At 34.3% G+C, this 22820-nt stretch overlaps 1 protein-coding gene across 4 annotated transcripts in view; it reads right to left on the bottom strand.

Annotated features, from left to right (window-relative positions):
• NECTIN3 (nectin cell adhesion molecule 3) overlaps window positions 1–22820 on the bottom strand; it is a 125392-nt gene that overhangs the window by 80113 nt on the left and 22459 nt on the right. For all 4 annotated transcript variants that reach the window (XM_045851507.1, XM_045851508.1, XM_045851509.1 and 1 more), the window contains exons 2-4: window positions 8507–8848; window positions 4364–4660; window positions 1318–1435 (exon numbers count right to left, since the gene is read on the bottom strand). In XM_045851507.1, coding sequence (XP_045707463.1) covers window positions 1318–1435; window positions 4364–4660; window positions 8507–8848 — 757 coding nt within the window. The remainder of the gene's footprint in view (window positions 1–1317; window positions 1436–4363; window positions 4661–8506; window positions 8849–22820) is intronic.

The following is a 22820-nucleotide window of genomic DNA, read 5'->3' as shown; positions in this document are numbered from 1 at the left end:
TCAAAGTTGAAAAAACAAAACAAGAGATTCCTCCCACCTCTGTACAGATTCCAGACATTTATGTTTAGGCAAAATAAAGATTAACTCAATACATAAACTGAATGGCCACAAAAAAAAAAAAGACTTCTACCTGTCCATAGGTAATACCAGAAGCTTCCCCAGAGAAATAGTCTCTATTTGATTACTCTGAGTGGAATCTGCTAATGAGCAATCCCTACTATGGAGAGTTTTCACTTAGCATTTTAACTAAATGCACCACTATGAAATGACTGGATAACTGAGAAAATTTGGGCATGTCTACAAAATGAAAGTCAGAAAACAAACAAAAAAAGAAGTAGGAGGAAAAAGGAGACAATAAGTGGGGGGGGGGGGGTCTGCAGAAGAAAGAGCTCCACTACCTCTAGAAAAAAGCAAGAAGATATTATGTATCCATAAACTAAGAAAAGTATGCTTTGAAAATGAACAGAGAATAAGAAAATGCTCTTAGAAAATAAAAGTATGCTCCAATATGTTTAATCAAGGGGGGGAAAAATCAAGCAAATTGCCTAGAAAGAATAATAAAATAATTTGAAAAATAAGAAAGAATATTTAGTAAGCAATAAATACTGGTTCTTATTAAGAGCAAATAGAAAAAAAGGAGAGGAAATGAATAAAAAATAAAATTTTCCACAGCTGATAAATATAACTCTCTAGATTGAAGGGGCCCTTAAATATTGAGAAGTCTGAATGAAAACTTTAACAGTTGAAATTTCAAAACTAAAGAGAATTAAGGATATTCAGATAAAGCTACAAAAATAAAAACAAGCAATTATTAGCCCTCAGTGACAATAGTTTTAGACAAAAGAAAACAAGAATTCCAGTATACTACTTAATTCTCAATAAACAATATTTACCTTTCACAGAGAGGCAAATAATAATTACAGACTTTAATTAAAAGTAACAATCTCATTAGAGTTATGAAAAATAGGGTATATGGGCACATTCATGTGTGAAGGGGTAGATCTAAACTTTCATCTATCATAATAAGAAGTGGCTAGTATTAAAAATTAGTAAATCAAGAAGCAGCAGTTTAAGACCTGTAATGGTTAACTGCCAGACGGAATTGCCAAAATCACTAACGTCCCCTCTAAGAAACAGAACTGTGGGGGTAGGAAGGCGGGGAGAGGTGGAACAGGGGGACACTTAGAAACGATTCATTTAATTTAATTTTCAACAATTACTATGTCAGGTATTACACTAATAAAAAACAACTTTATGCATTTAAGAATACTTTTCACTTTTAAATAAATTCTCTTTAGAAGTATCTAATATTATTACCTGCTCCACACAGATTTGAAGGGTGGTGGATTTGCATCAGCATTACACTTGAGATTAACACCTTTTCTTCCTACAAACCAATTTCCATCGTAGCCTGTTACTGAAACCTCAGGAGCATCTATAAAATAAATGCATGACAAAACAGATTATCATTTATTAATAATAAATAAAATATAAAAAGAGAATAAACATAAACTGTAGAAGAATACAAGTAATTTTTCCTTTTCTCAATATACATAACCAATGTGGAAGATAGTATACAATAAATATTAGTTGATGAAATGAGTGCACAAATGAACAATGAGTACTCAAACATTAAGCAATTACAAGCACATATAGTTCTATTATAAACACTGAATATAAGAATATTCACAAACCTACATTCACCAAAAACAAAATTATGAAATATGTAGAGCTATATGAACAAAGAAAATACATTGTTTAATTCAATAATGAAACACAGCATTTAAGTACAAAGTCACCAAATAAAACTGTTTTTAATGAAATGTGTAATGTGAAAGGCAGTATCCCCAAAAAGGTACCAAGTCAATTACAGAGGTTAGATTTCCTATGCTACAATTAATTAATAATCTATGGGCATGTAGCAATGTAACACAAACTTTCCATAATTATAACTTAAGTAAATTATCTAAGATCTCAACTGTTCTAAAACATGAACTTGTATCCACTCAATGTGCCCAAAGCTCTTTTAGCATATGTGCAACATAATTAGTTAAATAAGCAATTATCCAGGTCTACCAGCAATATAAATTTATGCCTTCGAACCACAAAGTCCAATACTAATCATTCATTCAACCACCATATTGTTTAGTGCCTAATAAGTGACAGGCAATGTTTCAGGTATTTGGTATACATAGATTCTGTATTCAAAAAATAATATTTTAATAGTAATAAAAAAAGATGACACTTAAAAACTATTAACTAAAACCTGTCATGAAAAAGAATAGAATACCAAGAGAAAAGACAAGAGGAAAGGCCTAATTTAATTTAGATTGGGGATGAGGTTGGGAATGTCATGAAAGACTCCCTCAGTAATATTTACCATATTTGCCATGTATAATGTGCACCCATGTTTTTGGCCTAAACTTTCAGGAAAAATATGTCAATTTTTAATTCAACTCTTTATTTATATTTAGAAAAAAACTGATTATCGTATTCCCGGGTATTATTTTGCACATGGAGATCATTATTTGTTTCTAGAATTATACTTTTAATGCATAAGTGTAAAATAAAAGTATTACCTGCCTCTTATAAATACCAAGAATTAACAAACATTTTTGAAACAAAATCTGTACTAAAAAATGATGCTGAAAGAGGAGTACAGATATCATTGGGTTAATTTATTTCAAAAGGAGGATGGGAAAGGTATTCAAGTGTCCCCAAAGAATACCTCCAAATTTTGAGAGATAAATTTTGGATACATTTGGGATATGTTTTGTAGGTCCCAATTAAAAAAGAGGAAAAAGTCATAAGTATTCTAACATTTTAGAGGCATGTCAAAAAATCTCAATAATAATTATAAACTCTTATATTAGAAAAAGTATTTTTATATATTAGAATTACATTCAAGCAGATAAAAATAATAATATTCATAATACAAACTGAAGAAAATTTCTGTCATGATTAGACATAGGAAAAAGTATATATGAGAAAGATATTAATAGTAATTACTTATAATTGAGATCTGAATTTTACAAGAAAAAGGAAAAAGAGTCTATAAAATCAAGTTAGGAGAAGGAAAAGAAAATTTAATTGGCTTCTCCAGAGCAGTAGGAGGAAACAAGGTTTTTGTATTCAGGAATACAATCATAATAACATTCACATAAGATTATCTTCTCATGTTTAATCCTGTAAGAGTTAGGGGAAAAAATCCTCAGAATTAGCTTTAGAAACCATTACATCAAGTGTAATAAATATGTGTAATGTAAAATTCCATGCATCACACCAAAAAAAAAAAAAAGAAAAACAGAAGACTTTCACAAACCTAATATTTATGATCTGTAGACAGAAATGACAAAACCTAAACTCTCCTAATTTTATTACTAACCTGCATAATTTTCATTTTCTTTGCTATGAACTATCTGCACCATCAGTTTTTCTCTTGCTCAAATTTTAAAATGCTACACAAAGAATATAAATGAAAAAGCATATACACACACAAATAAAACAGAGTATCCCCTAACAAAAAAATACAAGATGAGCCAGCTTTGAATCTTATCTATAATGATTATTACCTCAATGATGTGCTTAAAATATTGTTTTACCTATGTGAGAATCTTACAACATGATCAATAAAACTGGTTAGAATACTGAAAGAATATAGATTTTCAAAATAATGTAAATGCATCTAGGAAGTAAAAGACTCTTGCTGAAAAATAAAAACATCATGGATGGCATCAATAAAACTGAAAAGCTAATACTATTGGATTGGAGAAGTAGCCTGTCTCTAAGTATTGCACATTTTGAGATATGAATTTCCAAAGTTCACGTAAGTCCAGATTATTTTTAAGGTCTAAAAAAGGATGAAGTTAAATAATTCTAAGTTAGAGAGTAACTTTAAAATAATTGCCCATCATTATAAATTGATAAAAACTGTTCTGGTTAAATTAAATTTCCACAATAATGTTTTAAAACTTAAAGAAAAAATATCAGCAAAGGAGCCCTAGCTGGCATAGCTCAGTGGATTGAGCGCAGGCTGCGAACCAAAGCATCGCAGGTTTGATTCCCAGTCAGGGCACATGCCTGGGTTGCAGGCCATAGCCCCCAGCAACCGCACATTGATGTTTCTCTCTCTCTCTCTCTCCCTCCCTTCCCTCTCTAAAATAAAAAAAAACAAACAAACAAACAAATAAATAAATAAATCTTTAAAAAATCATTTATAAAAAAAATGTCAGCAACGGAAAACCAGGAATTTCTGAATGCTAAATATTCAAACTAAAAGGAGTCTGCTGCAGAATAATTTTAAAGGAAGAAAATTAAAATAAAATACATCATGTTTAAAAAGCAAATGTTACCATTTACTTACACTGTATATCTAATATGAAAGAATACCGGATGTCCTTTTCCAAGGCTGGATGTTTTACAACACAAGTAATTCGCCTTCCTCTAGCGAATCTAGTTGGAAATAGCTTGTATTGGCTGACGATTGTGGCCGTTTCATTTGGAAAGGAAGTTGTAGTGGATTCCATTTCACCAAGATCACCTTCCCAGTTAATATGTGCAACTGGTTTTCCAGTGGCTGCAATACAAATGGCTGCTACTGTTTCATTTCCTCCATCAATTAAAGAATCTGGCCCTTTAATCAGGCTCACAGTGGGTTCAACTGTTCAAATTTAAAACAAAAGTTATATTTTAATTAAGAACATATTTATATCCTTTCAAGCCACATCTACATACATTTCAAAAATTTAGGAGTAACTACATATAAAATCTACACACACTTTTAGATAACGCCAACATCAAAGGGATTCTTGGAACAAGAGAAGATCATGAGCCAGGACAAATAAGAAGTTGAGATTTATATAACCATTACAAAGATGGTTCTCCTGGTAGAGATACACTTTTGTTTATAAAGACAGATAAGTCCTTCTCATAATTAGCATATACAAAAAGTCCTGTGAAATCAATCATAATTTCCATTATGAAATTAAAGATATTTTTACTTTAGTAATTTTAATATTTAATGCTTCATTTTTACAGCAAAAATGTTGAGAAAATATATTTTAAAGTAAGTTACAAGTATATAATCAACACTGTTGATATGGAACATCACTAATACTTGTTGGAAAGTACATGCCACCTATTTTGTTCTGGTATTAGAAAGCTCCGCATAAGGGAAACATAACCTTAATGTTAAATACTTCCTATCTAAGGTTTTTAATTATTTTTTGTATCTCCCCTAAAAACTTTTATCTGATAAATATTCCTACCCAGCTGATCCCTAATTTTCTCCAACTTTGAAATTAGGTTTGATTCCACAGTTTCTAACCAGTTGTCTGATATTTTTTGCCTAAATGTCTTCAAACTTAATGAACCAAATGCTGAACTATCATCTCATGCTACGAATCCCTAACACCTTTTTCAGAGACATGCCCCTTTAAATTAATGGTAATATAACTGATTCAAACACCAAGGTTCAAGACCTATTATTGTTCAAACCTCCCTTGTTTCTTATATCCCATTGGTTATAAAGATATGCTAGTTATTCCTTTATAATAGCTCTCTTCTTCACCCAAGCAACAGAAATTAGTGAATTAATTTCAAACCTTCATGGCCTCATGACTTAGGCATTATTTCAGGACTTCTTCATTTAATTCATCAAAAACACCAGACTGATCATCCTGAATGACAACTTTTATCACATTACTACCTAAATCAGGTCTGAGTTAGTCATCCCCCTAAGCAAGGTGAGAAGGTTGTCAAAATGGTATTTCTCAAACTTTATTGTGCACATAAATCACTTGGGGATCCTGATAAAATGTAGATTTATCACATAGTAAGTCTGAGTGATGTCTGAAATTCTGTATTTCTAACAAGTTCTGAAGCAATATTACTAATTCTGCTAGTTCATGAACCACACTTTAAAATAGCAAGAACCTGAGAGGAGAAGAGAGGTGAGAAGCACAACATTGTACACCTTCATATCTCTAGTAACATAAATCTCAAATTCCTTATCCTAACATTCAAGTTACTTTATTGTGGTCATACTCTACCTTTCTAGCCTTTATTTTTCATACTTTTTGAAAATCCTTTGAACAATCAACAAATTATTCAGTGGTTCACTATGAGGGTTCTCAGCAGTGAGTGATCTCTTCCCAACCCTCCACCCAGAGGACACTTGGCAATGTATAGAGATATTCTAAGTTGTCACAACTGAGGGACTGCTACTAACATCTAGTGGGTAGAGGCTATGGATACTGCTATTCACTGTAAAAATTGAACAGGATAGTTCACCACAACAAATTCCAGCCCCAAATTTCAAAAGTGCTAACTTGGAAGAAATTCTGCCCCGATGTAATTGTTTTCTGCCTTTGTTGCTCACTTACTCCTCTTAAATTTCTTCCCTGTTTGCCTACCCCAAACCTACCCACCATCTGAGAACTGGCAACTAATTTTTTTCCTACAAAACATTTCTAAACTATCTAGTTCCCCAGCCCATTGCTATAACCTACTTAAATAACATTAATGTATGAGACTGCTATAAACCAGGAACTCGTAATAGGCTTTAAGGGATATAATGTTAAATGATAAAATACAGAGTTGCAGTCTACCACATTTACAGTGAAAAACAAAAACAAAACAAACATTATTGAATAAAACAGTATGGTAACCACTACAATAAAGACATGATCAGGACACAATGGCAAAAAAAAAAAAAAATCATCAAATTGTGGAGGGGGTAGATCTTTCAAGAATAGCTTCCTGAAGGCTATGGTTTGATGAATAGTAGTTAAATAGAAGAATATAGGAAGAGAGAGTAAAAGAAAACCAAAGGCAATCCAGGCAAAAGGACAAACACATGTAAAAACATAGACAGGTGTTAACAGAACTACAAATAGTTTATTATGATTATAAAATTTGGGTTCTGGAAGAGGTGTAGCACAAAATGAGAAGTTAAAAGAAGTAGGCATGGGTAAAATCATGAGTATCCTATTACCGTAAACAGTCTTGAATTTAAAACCACTGGGTACTGTATTAATTTAGGAGACATTCCTAAAATTTAAAGCAAAAACATTTATTCCCACAAATTCTCTCTTCCATGTACAAACTATTTATCTAGTTCCTTCTTGCCACTAAACTTTTTGTGACCTTTTTTTATCTTGATGTCCTACACTTGATTTTTTTTCAGGTATTTATGCCTTGCCTGCTAATCAAAACATTTCTTAAAAGCGTCAATTTCATAAATATAAGTTATATTTTCCCACAGCTCTTAGGACACTGTCTTAAATATATGAAGTCCTCAAATATTTTATTCTTTTAAAGAATTTCTTTATTTTTAGAAAGAAGGGAAGGGAGGGAGGGAGAAAGAGAGAGACACATCAGTGTGTGGTTGCCTCTCATGCACCCCCTACTGGGGACCTGGCCCATAACCCAGGCATGTGCCCTGACTGGGAATTGAACCAGAGATTCTTTTCTTCACAGTCCAGCGCTCAACCCACTAAGCCACACCAGCCAAGGCTTTAATTTTATTTTTATATATTATCCCAACATGAAAAATACATATAACAAATTTGTACAAAATTCCTTTCCTGAATTCAAGAGACACTAAAATTATAGTATTAAATATTAGGGGCTGTGTACTTATTTGGTCTCTAAATGCAGACACTGAGACCAAGTATGTGTAAAAGGCTTATCAGGGAGTAACATCTGGGTGAAGAGTGAAGTAAAAAGGATTGAGTAGGGAGCCATCAACAGGCCTGACAATATTCCTGACAGGTTAAGTTGGCAGACTTCTCCCATTAAAGGAACAAAGACTTCTCCCATTAAAGGAGTCCCACTTTGGGTTGAAATGTCTAAGGTGCTATTACTCCTTAACCTTTGTTCTATTATTTAAAGGTACTCACAAGCATTTCGAAATTTGTTTATTTTTCACTGTAAGTGCCTCTCTTAATGCTAATATATTAGCTCATTCTAAATTACACCATGAACTTTAACAGTTATTAGACAGAAAAAAAGTAAAAGATCTTTCATTAGGAACAACAGACCGAGATTCAAATATAAAAGTCCACAATAGCATAAATAAAATCTGATTCAAAAAACAAATGTGACATGCCAATGACTCAAAGAAGAAAGTCACTTTAAAACTGGAAAAGCTATTTAAAGGTGTTAATTTAATTAAAAGTTGAAAACTTGAGGGAAATAATGAAAATAAATATGGCAAAGAAACTCAGTACTTAGTATAAATAAAAAACCACCTTTTGTGAAAAAAAGTAAAATAGCTAAGACTCACACACCATTATATAAGTAGGTAGGTAGACACAGACAAGATTTTGCTTAAATTAAGAGCCTAAAATCATAGGACTTTAAAACAGAACTTAAAAAATGTATTTGAATTCTTTTATTTTAAACTGAAACTTATATATAATTTCAATCGTTTTAAATTCTTGAAAGTATTTTTACTATAATCATCACAACTATTACCAAAATACATTAATTCAAGCATACCTACCTAATACAGTTACAGTTGTGGAGGACTGAGCATTTCCAAGTGGGAATGTAACAGCTTTGCATATGTATTTTCCAGAATCAGAAAATCCTATGTTATGTAGAGTAATTGTTGCATCATTAAGAGAATAGTTTTTAAACAATACTCTTCCCTGATATTCTCCTTGAACAGAGAATCCATACTGAGGATGATGAACTGCAATAGTCTGTGAACTTTTGCCATGTATCTTTTCCCATGAAATTTGTGTTATGGTTTCATTTACTTCAATTAAACACTTCAATGAAACATTCTTTCCCCATACTGCTGTAACATGTGGCTCCACAACAATTGGTCCAGCTAAGGCACCTATAGAGAAAAAAAAAGTATAGTTCTTAAAATAGAAAAATATTATGCTAAAATAATCAATCTCTCTCCCCTTTTGTTTTTCTCCCTCCTTTCTTCCTCTCCTACAGGTACGCACTTATACAAACACATTCATAACTGAATAACAGTACTAGATGCTCCAGAGGCTGAATGTGTAAGACCCAAAGAGTGACTCTCAAATAAAGCAAATACCCATCAATGTGTTATAGTGGAAAAAAGAACTAGATACAGCCAAGACTAAGCTTGGAAGCAGATGCTTCCCCAGTCAGGTCTTCAGATGAGATCCCAGCCCTAGATGATACCTTTACTACATTCTCATGAGACTCTGAAGCAAAGAATGCAACTGAACTAGGTCTGCATTCCTGAGCCAAAGAAACCAAGGGGGTTATAAATTTATGTTCTTCTTCCCTGGCTGGCATAGCTCAGTGGATTGAGCACAGGCTGCGAACCAAAGTGTCGCAGGTTCGATTCCCAGTTAGGGTACATGCCTGGGTTGCAGGCCATGACCCCCAGCAACCGCACATTGATGTTTCTCCCTCTCTCTCTTTCTCCCTCTCTCTCTTTCTCCCTCCCTTCCCTCTCTAAAAATAAATAAAATCTTTTAAAAAATAAATTTATGTTCTTCTAAAGCTAGTAAGTTTTAAAGTAACTTTTTACTCAGTAATAGATAACCTATATATACAGGACCTGTCAAACCAAATACAATACTAAAGTATCTGACTTTGAAGATTCCTTTAATCAAAAATCTCTATTTAAAAACAATTTAAAATACACAAATTCCCAGAAATCATTAATTTAAAAACAAACAAAAATGTCACATCAATTTTTTCCATCTCACAAATAAAGAAAAAAAATGCCACAAGCAAAAGTTAAAATAAAATGACATCAAAGTTCCCCTATCATGTTAATTATGTTCCAGAGGCAATGGATCAAACCTAAATAAGACAGATATTATTCATGAATACTAAAGTCAAGCAAGATACCGCTCACTGACAACTATATAAAAACATAAAACATGTCCTTGGAGAGTTTATAACTCACACATGTATCCTAACAAAATAAATTCTTAAACTATGAATTAAATCAATATAAGCACTCAAAATGGAAAGTATAATTAAAAACACCTTTAAAAATTAGAGTTATAGCTAAATAATATTTTAATTAAACACAAAATAAAAAAACATTAGGGTATCACTTAAAAGATAATCAAGAAAAATGTAAAATAGCTCTGCCTGGATGGCTAAGTTGGTTGGAGAATCATCCTGTATAACAGAAAAGAAAGGTTGCAGGCTCGATTCCTGGCCAGGGCACATACCTAGGTTTTAAGTTTGCAGATCAGTGTGCATATGGGAAGAAACCGATTGATGTTTCTCTCTCACATCAATGTTTCTCTTTCTTTTTCTCCCTTCCTCTTTCTCTAAAATCAATGAATATGTTCCCAGTTGAGGATTAAAAATAATTATGCTTAAATATGTTCAAACAGTTCTAAACAAAGACTTTACACAATTATTATTTCCATGAACCCTTTCGATAAATATGAGTGAATAACTGCATAAAAAAATCACTGCATAAATAAGAGGATGGACTTCAGATAGATAGATAAGAGATCAAGCTTTAAGCCCTGACTGGTGTGGCTCAGTGGACTGAGCACCTACCTATCTGTGAACCAAAGGGTTGCTGGTTCAATTTCCAGCCAGGGCACATGCCTGGGTTCCTGACCAAGCTCCCAGCAGGGGTACACAAGAGGCAACCACACATTGATATTTCTCTCCCTCTGTTTCTCCTTCTGTTCCTCTCTCTAAAAAATAAATAAAATCTTTTATTTTAAAAAAGGAGCAACCTTTATTACCCCAAAAATGACTGAGGATACTACAAAACAGGACTAACAACTCTTAATAGGTATGGAAGGTTTTTTGTTTTTTTGTTTTTAAGCATTGCCTCAGAAAAGATTCAAGCCCCCCAAAATGTTACATCATGCTCTTAATTACTAAGCTTTTAAAACTATCCTAAGATATAAAAGAAAAAACATATCAAGTATACTAATGTATTTTAGCAACTTATCATAAGCCTGGTACTAAACCAGAAAATAAATAGACAATAAAAAAGCAATTTATAAATACTGACTAAAAGTTTGTATATAATGAAATAATATCCAACTCTATTTAAAGAAAAAGAAACATTGAGTAAGTAGAAAACTCCAAGAATGTAAAAGTATTTTTAGGCTACTTATCAAACTGAACTCATACACAACGTTTTGCAATGATGCTTTGAAGACAATAAAATTTAACATTCATTATCTGATTTTCTTTAAAAAAATCAACTGAGAAAAGGATTCCTAATAATAAAATTGATTCTGCTCAAATGACCATCACAACAATAAAATAGAAAAAAAGAGAGCACAGATATTAAAGAAAAATCAAGAAAATGCAGTTTACTATCATTATCACTGTTCAGCTGACACTGACAATTCCAATGCAAGAAAATAAGAAAAATGAACAGAAAAATAAACATTAGAAAGGAATAATCATTATTTGAAAAACCTACCACCTGAGAAACTTAAGGTGGCCAAGTAAAGGGCATTAGAACCAAATATGTGGTACGTAAAATATATACAAAATACAAAATCACTATAATAAGTGATAACATTTGCAAATGTACTGCAGGAGAAAGATTAATGTTTGCAAAAAATAATATTAAAATATCCACGAATAAAGTTGTAAAGAACCTAAAAACTGAATGATTGACTTGAATAAATAAAAGTTACATCATGTTGCCTTGGTTGGTGTGGCTCAGTTGGTTGGGCACTGCCTGTGGGCTGAAGGGTCACAGGTTCAGTCCCAGGGCGGAGCACATACTGAGGTAGCAGATTTGGTCCCCATTTGGGGCACCTAAGAAAGGCAACCAACTGATGCTTCTCTCTCCCATCGATATTTCTCTCCCTCTCTTTCTCCTTTCCTTCTCCTCTCTCTAAAATATCTATAGGCATGTCCACATGTAAGGATTAAAAAAAAAAGATACATTATGTTCCTGGAAAAAATACCTACTACTATATAAATGTCAAACCTCCCCATTTTAACACACAAATTCAACGCAATTGCAGTGAAAACCTTGATTATACTTCTTGAAACTAGGCTAAGAATAATAACTAAGAAATATTTCAAAAAGACAAAGGCCCAGATGGAGAGAAGAAAATATTAAATTAAAAAAATAAAAAGCTTACTATTAATATCTTAATACAATTGAAAGTATACAACCAGACTAACATAGAATGGCATACGGTATATAAATAATAATTACTTTGTATGAGTGAGGAAATAATAAATTAGACAAGTTAAAAGCACAAGAACTAAATATTTAAAAACAGATCCCTTCTACTAAACTACACAAACACAGACACACACAGAGCTGAACTGAAGATTTAAAAGGAAAAATTTAGCCACATATGTGTGTACACACTGTGAGAGCTTGAAATAAACATACTAATCAGGTGGTAATTATAGAAGAGTCTATACTAACAAACTCTAGAAGAGTCGTGTATGAAAAATGTCCTTTATAAGCATTTTATAGGCATCAACAGTTGCAGTTCTTGCTTGTAAAGAAACAGCCATGACCACAACTCCCAGTGATGCAGACTGCCCAACTGCAGGGGCTTGGCTAGCAGTGACCAGCTCCACAATGCTGACATTAAAGATCTATATTGGGATTAGCAAGAACACTGCCTTCACGTCCACAGCCTCTCCCCCTGATCTCTTTGTTCTTCTTGTCCCTCTTCCTCCTTGTAAAAACCCCCGCCTGCACTAAGATGTTGAGATAGGTGTTGAGACAAGAGTTCCTCATCTTCCAGGTTGCAAGCAGCTGAATAAAACCACTTTCCTTTACAATAAGGGCTGTCCAACCTGTGCCCCACGGGCCTCATGCAGCTCAGGATGGCTATGAATGCAGCCCAACACAAAACTGTAAATTTATTTAAAACATATGAAACTTTTTTGTGATTATGTGTCAAAATGTATTTACTGTGTGGCCCAGAGACACCAAAAAGTTGGATACACCATCAATACCTGACTCTCTAGTATTAGATTTTGAAGTGACAGGCAGCTCAAACTGCATTCAGTTAGTTTTTGGCAATCCAGATGGGACAAGGTGGACACAGCTAAGGCCCAGAGTACACAGGATGACCCCATGGCAAGGACTATAGAAATTTCCCAGCAGCTGCAGAGAGTTCTTTATCTCGGGGACTCTCCATGCTCTTCCTCTCAAGGTATCAATCACTTTTTAATGCTTTGCTGGTGAAAGGGAACAGCTTATTGCCAGGCTGATGAGCCCCAAATGGGTAAAGTCCTTGGCATTCACAGCCAGGAGCACTCAGCCCATCTTTGAACTGTCTGGGATTCCCTAGGAATCAACAGGTGCAGCATGACAGTAGGCACAGCTCAATGACTAAGAAAAATCCCAGTTTCCAGGTATGGGATTCAGAACACATGTACAGTGTTCTCTGGTTTATGGATTTCTGGGTTTTGAATATTCTATTTAAAAGCTCTCATCTGTCTGTTCTGTTTGGGAGCTCTGTGAGAGCTCTTGTCTGTCTAAAGTGAAACTGGCCATAGTTGTTCTTAGCTTGCTTTCTTATCTTTTAAGGAGTTGTTTGTTCACACAGGGAATCAATCCTGTCTTTGTCATCTGGGCATTGTGTCACTTAAAACTTGTGAAGGTCATCTGCACTAATGTACTAGTCCCTCTTTTTAGATTAATTTAGTTGGAGAGTACTCATTTGTTGGAGGCTTTATCTCTGTTTTACATGTTGTTTTGTTTCTGTTTTGCAATGGGTGGCTCAGTCTCAATCCCAGTAGAGAATCCATAATGTTGTATCTTAGCTGACTGGTCAACTTACAACTATAAGTCAGTGACTAATTAGAATTGTTTTGCCAAAGCTCTGGTAAATGGGATAAAGTCTCTTATGCACAAATTTTCCACGTTGTTACATCATAAGAAATATATTCAAAAATTATTTCAACTGATGGTTCAAAGAGGGAGAAAAGATCTCATTCTCCTCTTAGACTAAAAACTCAGAAAGAAGAAAAATGAGGAGGTAAGTCTTTTAGGTACTCTAGATCCTCCTCCTGGAGGGGCAAGAGGTGTGGTAGTCCCAGGAAAAATGGGGAAATTAATGCCAGCACCAAGTCAGGTGGAAATAAGAGTGATGCCCCACCTCAGTGTGAAGGGGCATTTTTAAAATCAAGCAGCTCAAGTCAGCCAAGCCTGATATCTCCTCAGCCTCTCCTCTAGCTTCCTTAAAATTATAAACAACAAAATGAAGATCCTATCTTCTCTACGATTATTAATAATATTATTTACGTGTCTGGTAAAAAAAATAAATAAGAACTATCACAAATGTTTTTATTTCAGGATCATGTGGTCTAGAAAAATACTTTATATTAAAGCGGGTATAAGTTTAATTGATATCTTTTAAAATTATTAACATAAAATGTTTGTTTTGCCTGGGTTTGCAGGAATAAGTTCATGTTATCTGTGTTATGGAATTGGTTAAGAAAATGACTTGAGTAATAACTGACTTTGAAATCTCAAAAAAATTGTTAAGAACTAAAAATACATGTAACTAAAATGCAAAGATTTTGATAAGGCTTTTCAATAATAAATATATCTAAACATCATTTTCCAAAGTCTTTGGTACCATGGGACTTTGATGTTTTACTGTGTTAAATATTGAAAATTGTGAAATATCTACATATTTTGAAATAACAGGATACTAAAATATTAATTGATCTGAGTGTGCCTACTTTGGCTTCTTATTGCAGAGAAGCTAGAAAATAAATTTGGATCTGTTAATTAATGTATCTTATATTTTATTTAAAGACTCTTAAAAATATGAATGTGCTTGCATTTGAAGAAAAAAATCTACTTCTAAAAGTTATAAAATGTATTCATAAAAATATCAAATCTGTCCTGGCTAGCATAGCTCAGTGGATTGAGCACAGGCTGTGAACCCAAATGCCGCAGGTTCGATTCCCAGCCAGGGTACATGCCTGGGTTGCAGGCCATAACCCCCAGCAACTGCACATTGATGTTTCTCTCTCTCTGTCTCCCTCCCTTCCCTCTCTAAAAATAAATAAATAAATAATCAAATCTAAAAAGTATGAATTATTTTCTTGTAGTTGTCACTAAAATCAAGGTTTCTAAGAATTAAGAATTCTGTAAGTTGCAAAGAAATTGTATGGTTTAGAAGATATAAAATATGAAGACACTCAAAGAAAAAAGTAATTTGTTCTAAAGTTGGTTATTTCTGAGAGAAGAAAAGAACAAACTCAAAAGGCACTGTGTAAATCACAAAAAGATTATGTAAGTCATAAGTATTTATGTATATTGAAGAGAATTTGTGCCCACTGTAGAGGTCTATGAAGAGAGGTCTTAAGAGGAAATTATATAGTTAATCTGAATATTAAATTTAACTACATAATTGAATCTAAATATCAAAAGTAAGCAAATACTGAATTTGTTTGGTTCTTTTTCAAGTCTGTTAAAAGGGAAAAAGTTTTTCTTGTATCTGCCTAGAAAGCAAAGATTCTATTTTTTTAATAGCTGTGTTATATTGTGTTAATCAGGTACTTGATTATTTAAAAACCCATATTTTATCCTTATAAAAGAAATTGCTTTATAATAATGATTTATTATAAAATAATCATTAAAATAATTAAATTTTAATATTAATAATAGCTAAGTAATTGTGACATAATAAAATATTATTTGAATTATTAATAATTTAATTATTAATTAAATAATTTCTTTTGTAAGAACTAAAGGTTAGCCTGTATTTATGTTTGATACCTTTACTGTCAACATAAATAATTTAATATTGTTCCATAATGATATATAACCTTTTAGTTATATGGGCTTGTGTGACGAACTTCCCAGGGTTTAAATTTTAAGAGACTTTCTCGACCTAAAATTGGCTTTGGGTCATTCCAATAGGCCCCGGGAATGCTGTGGGGCCTTGAACTTCTCCTTATAAACTTCCCCTTATGAAATTTTAAACAAATTCAGCCTATTTGATATGCTTAAAGTACATGGGAAGCTTTGTCAAATAAGTAGTAACTATGTTCTATTTGTATACACGTATTTTTATTATAAAATGGATGTCCCATAGTCAGTTATTCTTCACATTGATGCATTTATAAATATTACATCTTCAGAAAGATCCATAAAAAGGACTCTGAATTACTCTAAATTACATATTTCTGTGAATAAATTTTCAGATCACATTTTTGAACTGGATGAAAATCACTGGAACTCTACGGAATAACAGGATTTATGAAAACACTCACAAATAATCAGCATAAACAAAAATTGGTTATGAGACAGAATGAACTAAGGATGATTGCACTTTTAATTTTTTATCAAAAAATTGGACAACAGTGTGGGAATTGACTGTGGGAATGGAGGGGTGGGATGGGGAAAAGGGAAAGGGGGGGAAATTGGGACAACTATAACAGAATAAATTAAAAATGATTTTAAAGAAAAAGAGGTACTATAAAAATATTGCTAATTTTTAATGTTTTTCTTTTTCAGACATAAGTAAACTTGTTTATTTCCTTAAAGCAATTTTGTAAATTATACTTCCATAAGCAATATTGAGGCATTTGTCTTTTTCTCCCTACCTGATCACTCTGGAATTTTGAAACTCTTAATGGGTGAGAAGTATTATTTCCATGGCAATGTGTTTGTTTGCATAAATCTAATAGGAATCTGATTCTTCATAATAGGACATATAAAGTCAGTTTCCAGTTGTGGTTTTATTATCCAAGATATTGACTGGGAAGGTCATGTCTGAGAGAGACATTCCCAGACTATGAATGTCAGCAAAAGCTTTAGGGAATGAAGACTGACTATGAAGCTGATAAAAGCCCCTTACAATGGCGTGGTACTCTGCTTATTCATAAGGTTCATGGCAGTCTTTCCAGGTAAGAAACAAATGGTGCTTTCCTGGGAGATGGCAAGGAAGAACCTCAAGACATTATGCAGACACCAAGAATTGAAGAACTCATCCAAAGTTATAGGTATTGCAGGCAAAGCCCAAAAGCAACTGGTTGGCTTGGCCTCCTTGCCCCGCAGGACTAATTAAAGCTCAATCTAGAAATTTCTTATAAGATTCCAGCAAAGTACATTTAAGAAAGCCTATATAATCAACTGCTATTCCTGTTGTGTTTGTGCAAATAATGAGGCCAAATGACAGTTTACTTAATGTAGTTAATGAACTGGTCTTGATTTAGCTCTTTGATTAAAATATGGGTGATTTTAGAAGGAGGAATTGTGTTTCAATAGACTCTATAATACACAGTTATGGATATTAAGTTCTAGTTCAGTTCATTGTTTTCCAAGTTTATGTTTCACTTATGCACAGACAAGATCAGGGCAAGGACAACAGGCCAGGTACAGGTCACCAAGGTGGAAAGCCTCAGGAGCCTAGCAACAGGAACAAAGAAGAGAACTGAATAAGAAGAAGCACATAGGCAGATGGTAAAGTGGAATGGTAATTCAGATGATAAATGAGGGGGCCCAAGGACATCTTTAGATACCTCCTAACCAATCATTATTTCCCCAAAGGAACCTCACATAATATTTACAGTGGGGAACAAAGACTAACTTTTAATAGACACAGGAGCTATATATTCTGTATCAAACACCAAATTGACTAAAAACAAACAAAACAAAACAAAACATCCTAACAGTCTTGGTCATAGCGGTAAAGAGACAATGTAGCAACAAGCCTCCTTCCAACCTTCAGAATGCCAACTCAGGGATCTTAAGTTATTACACAACCTCCTCTACTTCACAGAATGTCCTGCCTCTCTCCTAGGATGGCATTTGTTCTGTAAATTGTCCACTCAAGTAATCTTTTCTCCTGAATGGCAGCAGCTTCACCAGCAGGTTCCATGAGAACATGTATTCCAATTCCAGGTGCTTTTAACTTGTTCATAGGGACCCAGAGGAAAATTATTCCTTCCTGAGATCTATAAGCAAGTATGTAAAACCATTTTGGGCAGATGGGACTCCAGGTAAGCAAGCAATGTTCACCTGAATGGCCTGGGATCTTTCTGGGAAAATCTCAGATGATGAGTATATTTTTATGTGTATGCTACGATCCTGATAGGGAACAGCTGCACATCAGCATGCACTTTGGAATCTCTACAAGACTTTAATCATCATAGCCAATAAAAGTGCACCTCACATACTAATACTCAGAAATTTCTGGACTCTCTAAGTTTGTAATAGATAACTGAATTACTTTAAGCTACACATGAGCAGAACAAGGAGGAATCAATCCTTGTTATTGCACTTACATTTGACACTTTAGCTCAGAAGGAAATAATCATCACAAATATCAAGCAATAGGCTTCCTGGCTTCAATACACATTGGACCATCACTCTCCTCTCTTTGAGGGAACTGGAGATTGATTTATGTGTTTATTTTCATGGATACTACAAGAACTCAGGTCTATATTAGGAAGAATTTTAATTTAGGTTTAACTATCCTTTTCTTTATAATGCTTGCCTTTATTGTTTTAAACTTCCTTATGACTTGTTTTTCCCATGCCAGAAAAATTTTATCTGCTCAACAGGCACCACTAAGAAATATGTCTGTTTTAACTCTCACGATTTTGCTTTACAACACCCTCAGGTTTTTCATTCCCCCAAGCAATTCAGAGGGCATCAACAGCTCCATAAATATGGAGGAAAAACTGACAGTGGGGAATTATAACAGTGATTGAAATAAACATAATATCCTAATCACGTGGTAATTATAGAATAGGATATACTAACAAATTCATAGGAGATTCATGTATGAAAAGTTTCCTTATAAGTACTTTATATGCATCAGTAGTTTTGAAACAGGGTACAGGGCATGGTCCCCCACAGCACACAGTTGGAGGAAGGGGAGAAGTGGATGATATGGGTTAAATACTTTTCATAACAAAGGCAAGTGATAGCCATGTCTTTCCTGAAGAAAAGTTGGCTGCCACCAGGGTAACAGCCTATGTGACTTTCAGTACCTTCAGTATGGACAGTGCTAAATATGAAGTCATGTAGGGAGCCCTGGGTCTGTATTTAAAATTAAGATGGTTAGCCATGAATGGGCCATGAGGGTTGGAAAGGACAGAGTTAGCGGAGAGCCTTGAAGGAGAGCAATGACATAGCAGCCATGTGAAGGGAGGAGTAAGCAAGCAGCTATGTAGCCTGTAGTCAGGTTCCTGCCATGCAGTTTGGTGTAGTAAGAAAGGAGATACATTTTTGCTCTGATTGTGCCTGCTCTAGCTGACTCAGAAGACATCAAGGACCCGGCCTGAGAAGACGCTGGCCTGTTGCCTTACATATGTGGACTCTTATCTGGACTCTTGGGACTTGTACCTTTCCTGGGCTTCACCGTGATGCAGTGTAATACGACACATGTATTCTTTGACTGTAACACGGAGGGCTGATGACAACATACCCCAGATCCTAAAGGATAGAGCCGCTGAAAGACTTTGCGTAGCCGGCTTAAGCAAAGATAAGGAGATGGAGAACTTCTGGGGCTTTTGGCTTATAGCCTTTTGGGAAGAAGGGAAGTATTGGGTCTCAGGGGAGAAGAGGGTTCCAAACCTAAGTGCTCCCAGAACCCCCAAGGTTAGAATATTATAAATGAAAACCTGTTTCTTCCAATACTAATTACTGGGTCATACACCAAGGTGACATGTGAATGGATCCCTGTCTGCTCAGCTACAGTTTCAGTTCCCACTCGTACAAGAAATAGCTGTGACCATGACTTCCAGTGACGCAAATTGCCCAAATGCAGGAATTTGGCTAGCACTGACCAGCTCCATAATGCTAACATTAAAGATCCATATTAGGACCAGCAAGGACACTGCCTTCACATCCACAGCCTCTCCCCCTGATCTCTCTGTTCTTCTTGTCCCTCTCCCTCCTTATAAAAACCCCTGTCTGCACTGAGATGTTGAGATAGGTGTTGAAACAAGAGTTCCTCTTCTTCCAGGTTGCAGGCACCTGAATAAAAACACTTTCCTTTATATAACACCTGCTTTTCAAGTATTGGCTTTTGAAGTGGCAGGCAGCAGAACCTGCATTCAGTTATTACAAAAACTTACTGTATATTCTGGCAGATAACATTACTTACTCCTAGGGAAAAAAATTACTAAGGATTCAAGAAAAAACTTTTAGGTTTTACTCTGCGTTCTTTGATGTCAGAATGATTTACAATAATTTTTATAACAAAAAGCAAATTAAAAATAAAAATAAACAGAAATCTCCTCTTCAGGTGGAGGTAGAGAAGGGAGTATGTTAAAAAGTACTATAGACTGTATGTTTTCACCCCCTTTAAACTTTCTTTGTTGAAGTCCTAATCTTACCTCTAAAATGATGGTATCCAGAGGTGGTCCCTTAGTGTAATTAAATTTATATGAGGTCATCAGGGTGAGCCTCATGTTGGCATTAGAAAAGGAATAGAGTAGAACTTTCTTTTCACCATGTTAGAACAAAGTGAGGTGAGGGTCCTCACCAAGAACCAGTTCTGCCCTAACGAACAAAGAACTTGAATAGATATTTTAAAAAAACAACAACTATAAATGGCCATTTTAATGTGTTTAACTTTACTAATAAACTTACTAATAAATAAATAATCTAAATATCAGGTTTTTCTTTCTCATTTTTGTTTAGGAGGTAATGAGTGATTTTTGCTTTCTAATTTTTTCTATAAAAACATTGAGTAGTTTATGTTAGTTGCACAAGTAAATTCTGATAAAAATTTTTCATATTTTAGTTAGCCAGAGTTAGTTTCTATTGCTTGCAAACATTAGTGTCTAATACATTTCCAATCCTAAACTAAACCACTTCTGAATAACATTTTCCCCATACAATCTCAAAACCATGGAAAAACAGATTTTCCATTGTGGTTCTTGGACCAAAGTCAGTATTATAATGCCTCACTACAAACACTTGTGGAAGAAAAGGGGCCACACATTAATCTGACAAGCTCAGGGGAGGCCTGTGTGGCAACCTTTGCAAGCTTGAAGGCCTAAAGTAACCACAAAGGATGGTCTGAAATTAAAACATTAACTAAAAGCAGTTCATGGGGGGCAGTCATGGTGATGTAGGCTGATTTTTTTCCCTAACAAAGATCAATCTTTACCTTAATAAGGCTGTCTGTTGTCTTTTGCATCTATGATAACATACCCTTGGAAATTCGAGGTAACTTCCCTTTTTCTGAAACCTTTGGACACAACCCCCAGAGCTCAGAGCACAAATCCCCTCATTGTTACTGTTATCATATTAACTGACTGTTAACTACACTTTACCTACCTATGCAAAAGAAGTATTTGTCTACCATTTTACTTTTCATCCAATCCCAGAGATTTCCCTTTTGCTTTCTCCTGTCTCCCAAATCTATCAGCAATAGATGTAGTAACCCCTTCTGTCTCCCTCCTTTGATTATAATGTATAAAAGTAAGATGCTCAACTGCCATTCTCCAGAGCATTTCTCAATCAGTTGAGATTTTGCTTCCCAGCAATTGTCATCAGTTTGGCTCAAACCAACTCAACAAAAATTCTCTAGCAGGAGTGTCCAATCAGTGGCCCAGAATGGATATGAATGTGCCCCAACAAAATCATAACTTTACTTAAAACTTTATGAGTTTTGTTTTTGTCAGTTTTGGTGTATTTAATGTGTAGCCCAAGATAACTCTACTTCCAGTGTGGCCCAGAGATACCAAAAGGTTGGACAGCCCTGCTACAGGTTTGAATGTCTCTTCTCTTGATACTTTGAACCTACTCCCTTCCCCCTACTTTCCCACACAGAGATGAGTTTAACTGAAAAGCAGAAGTATGCTCAATGTTTATTGCTAAAGATCTCAATTATCTGAAGTATACATTTCATTAATAAAAATGTAAGCTTAGAGTGTAAAGAGGCTAAGAAACAGCAAAGGATCGAACCTTTCATATCTGACAAGACCCTGAAATATTCACCAGGTGTTCCTGGCTACTGCACACTCTCAGGGCCAAGGAAAAACATGGTAATATATGATGCTATATTTTTTCTCTGAGTGTCCACTTGTTTTTTTACTTTAAGTTTTGTTTTCATTAATTAATTCAATTGAACTTATCTGTCAGAGAAAGAAGAGAAAGGAATGTTTATCCACTACCAGTAGCTCTCACTACAACCATGAAAATACAACTCTTTCGAGTTTTCATGTGTACTGACTAGTCCAGCAATTTCAACCGGTGTATGCACACTGGTGTGCCACAAGACTTTTTAATACATTCAATACCTTACTATTTTGTTAGGGGCACTGAACTCTTTTCCCTTAGATTGTCAAATTAAAAAATAACATCAAACAACACATTAGCCATCAGGTGTGAATGAATCAAAATTATACCTATTTTTTGTCAGATCATCAAAAAATATATAGTTTAGTGTGCCACAGGATTTTAGTAATTAATTTATCTGGGCCGTGAAATGAAAAAGGTTGAAAACCACTAGAATAAGCATTCAGGCAAGATTTAGAATGCCCAAAAGATATAAATCATCTGGAAATACGGGTACTTAAAAAATAAGCTTGTGACAGAAAAAGAAAATATAATGAATGACTCATGTACTCTAACTTCTATGGGTTATTTCAAAACAAAAACAAAAACAAAAAGACTTGAGATTCCTATTAGAGACCACATACTGTGGTCTGAAATGGAAGTGAGAATAAATTGGCATCAATTCACTTTGTTACCTCTCCCACTCCAGCAATGAACCAAAAACTAATAGAAGTTGTCACAAATCTATCTTTAATAATACGTTTTGATACTTTGATACTATCTTTTACCACAACTAATTTCTCAACCTACTGGAAAGGGCAGACATGTTGGGCATTATACATCCTAGGATCTTCCAAATGTTAGAATC

The sequence above is a fragment of the Phyllostomus hastatus genome, unplaced genomic scaffold, assembly GCF_019186645.2.
Source record: "Phyllostomus hastatus isolate PE091 unplaced genomic scaffold, TTU_PhHast_1.1 phas_contig_86, whole genome shotgun sequence".
Lineage (NCBI taxonomy): Eukaryota > Metazoa > Chordata > Mammalia > Chiroptera > Phyllostomidae > Phyllostomus > Phyllostomus hastatus.
Note: the sequence above shows the minus strand (reverse complement) of the source record. Positions and strands in the feature narration are given on the sequence as shown.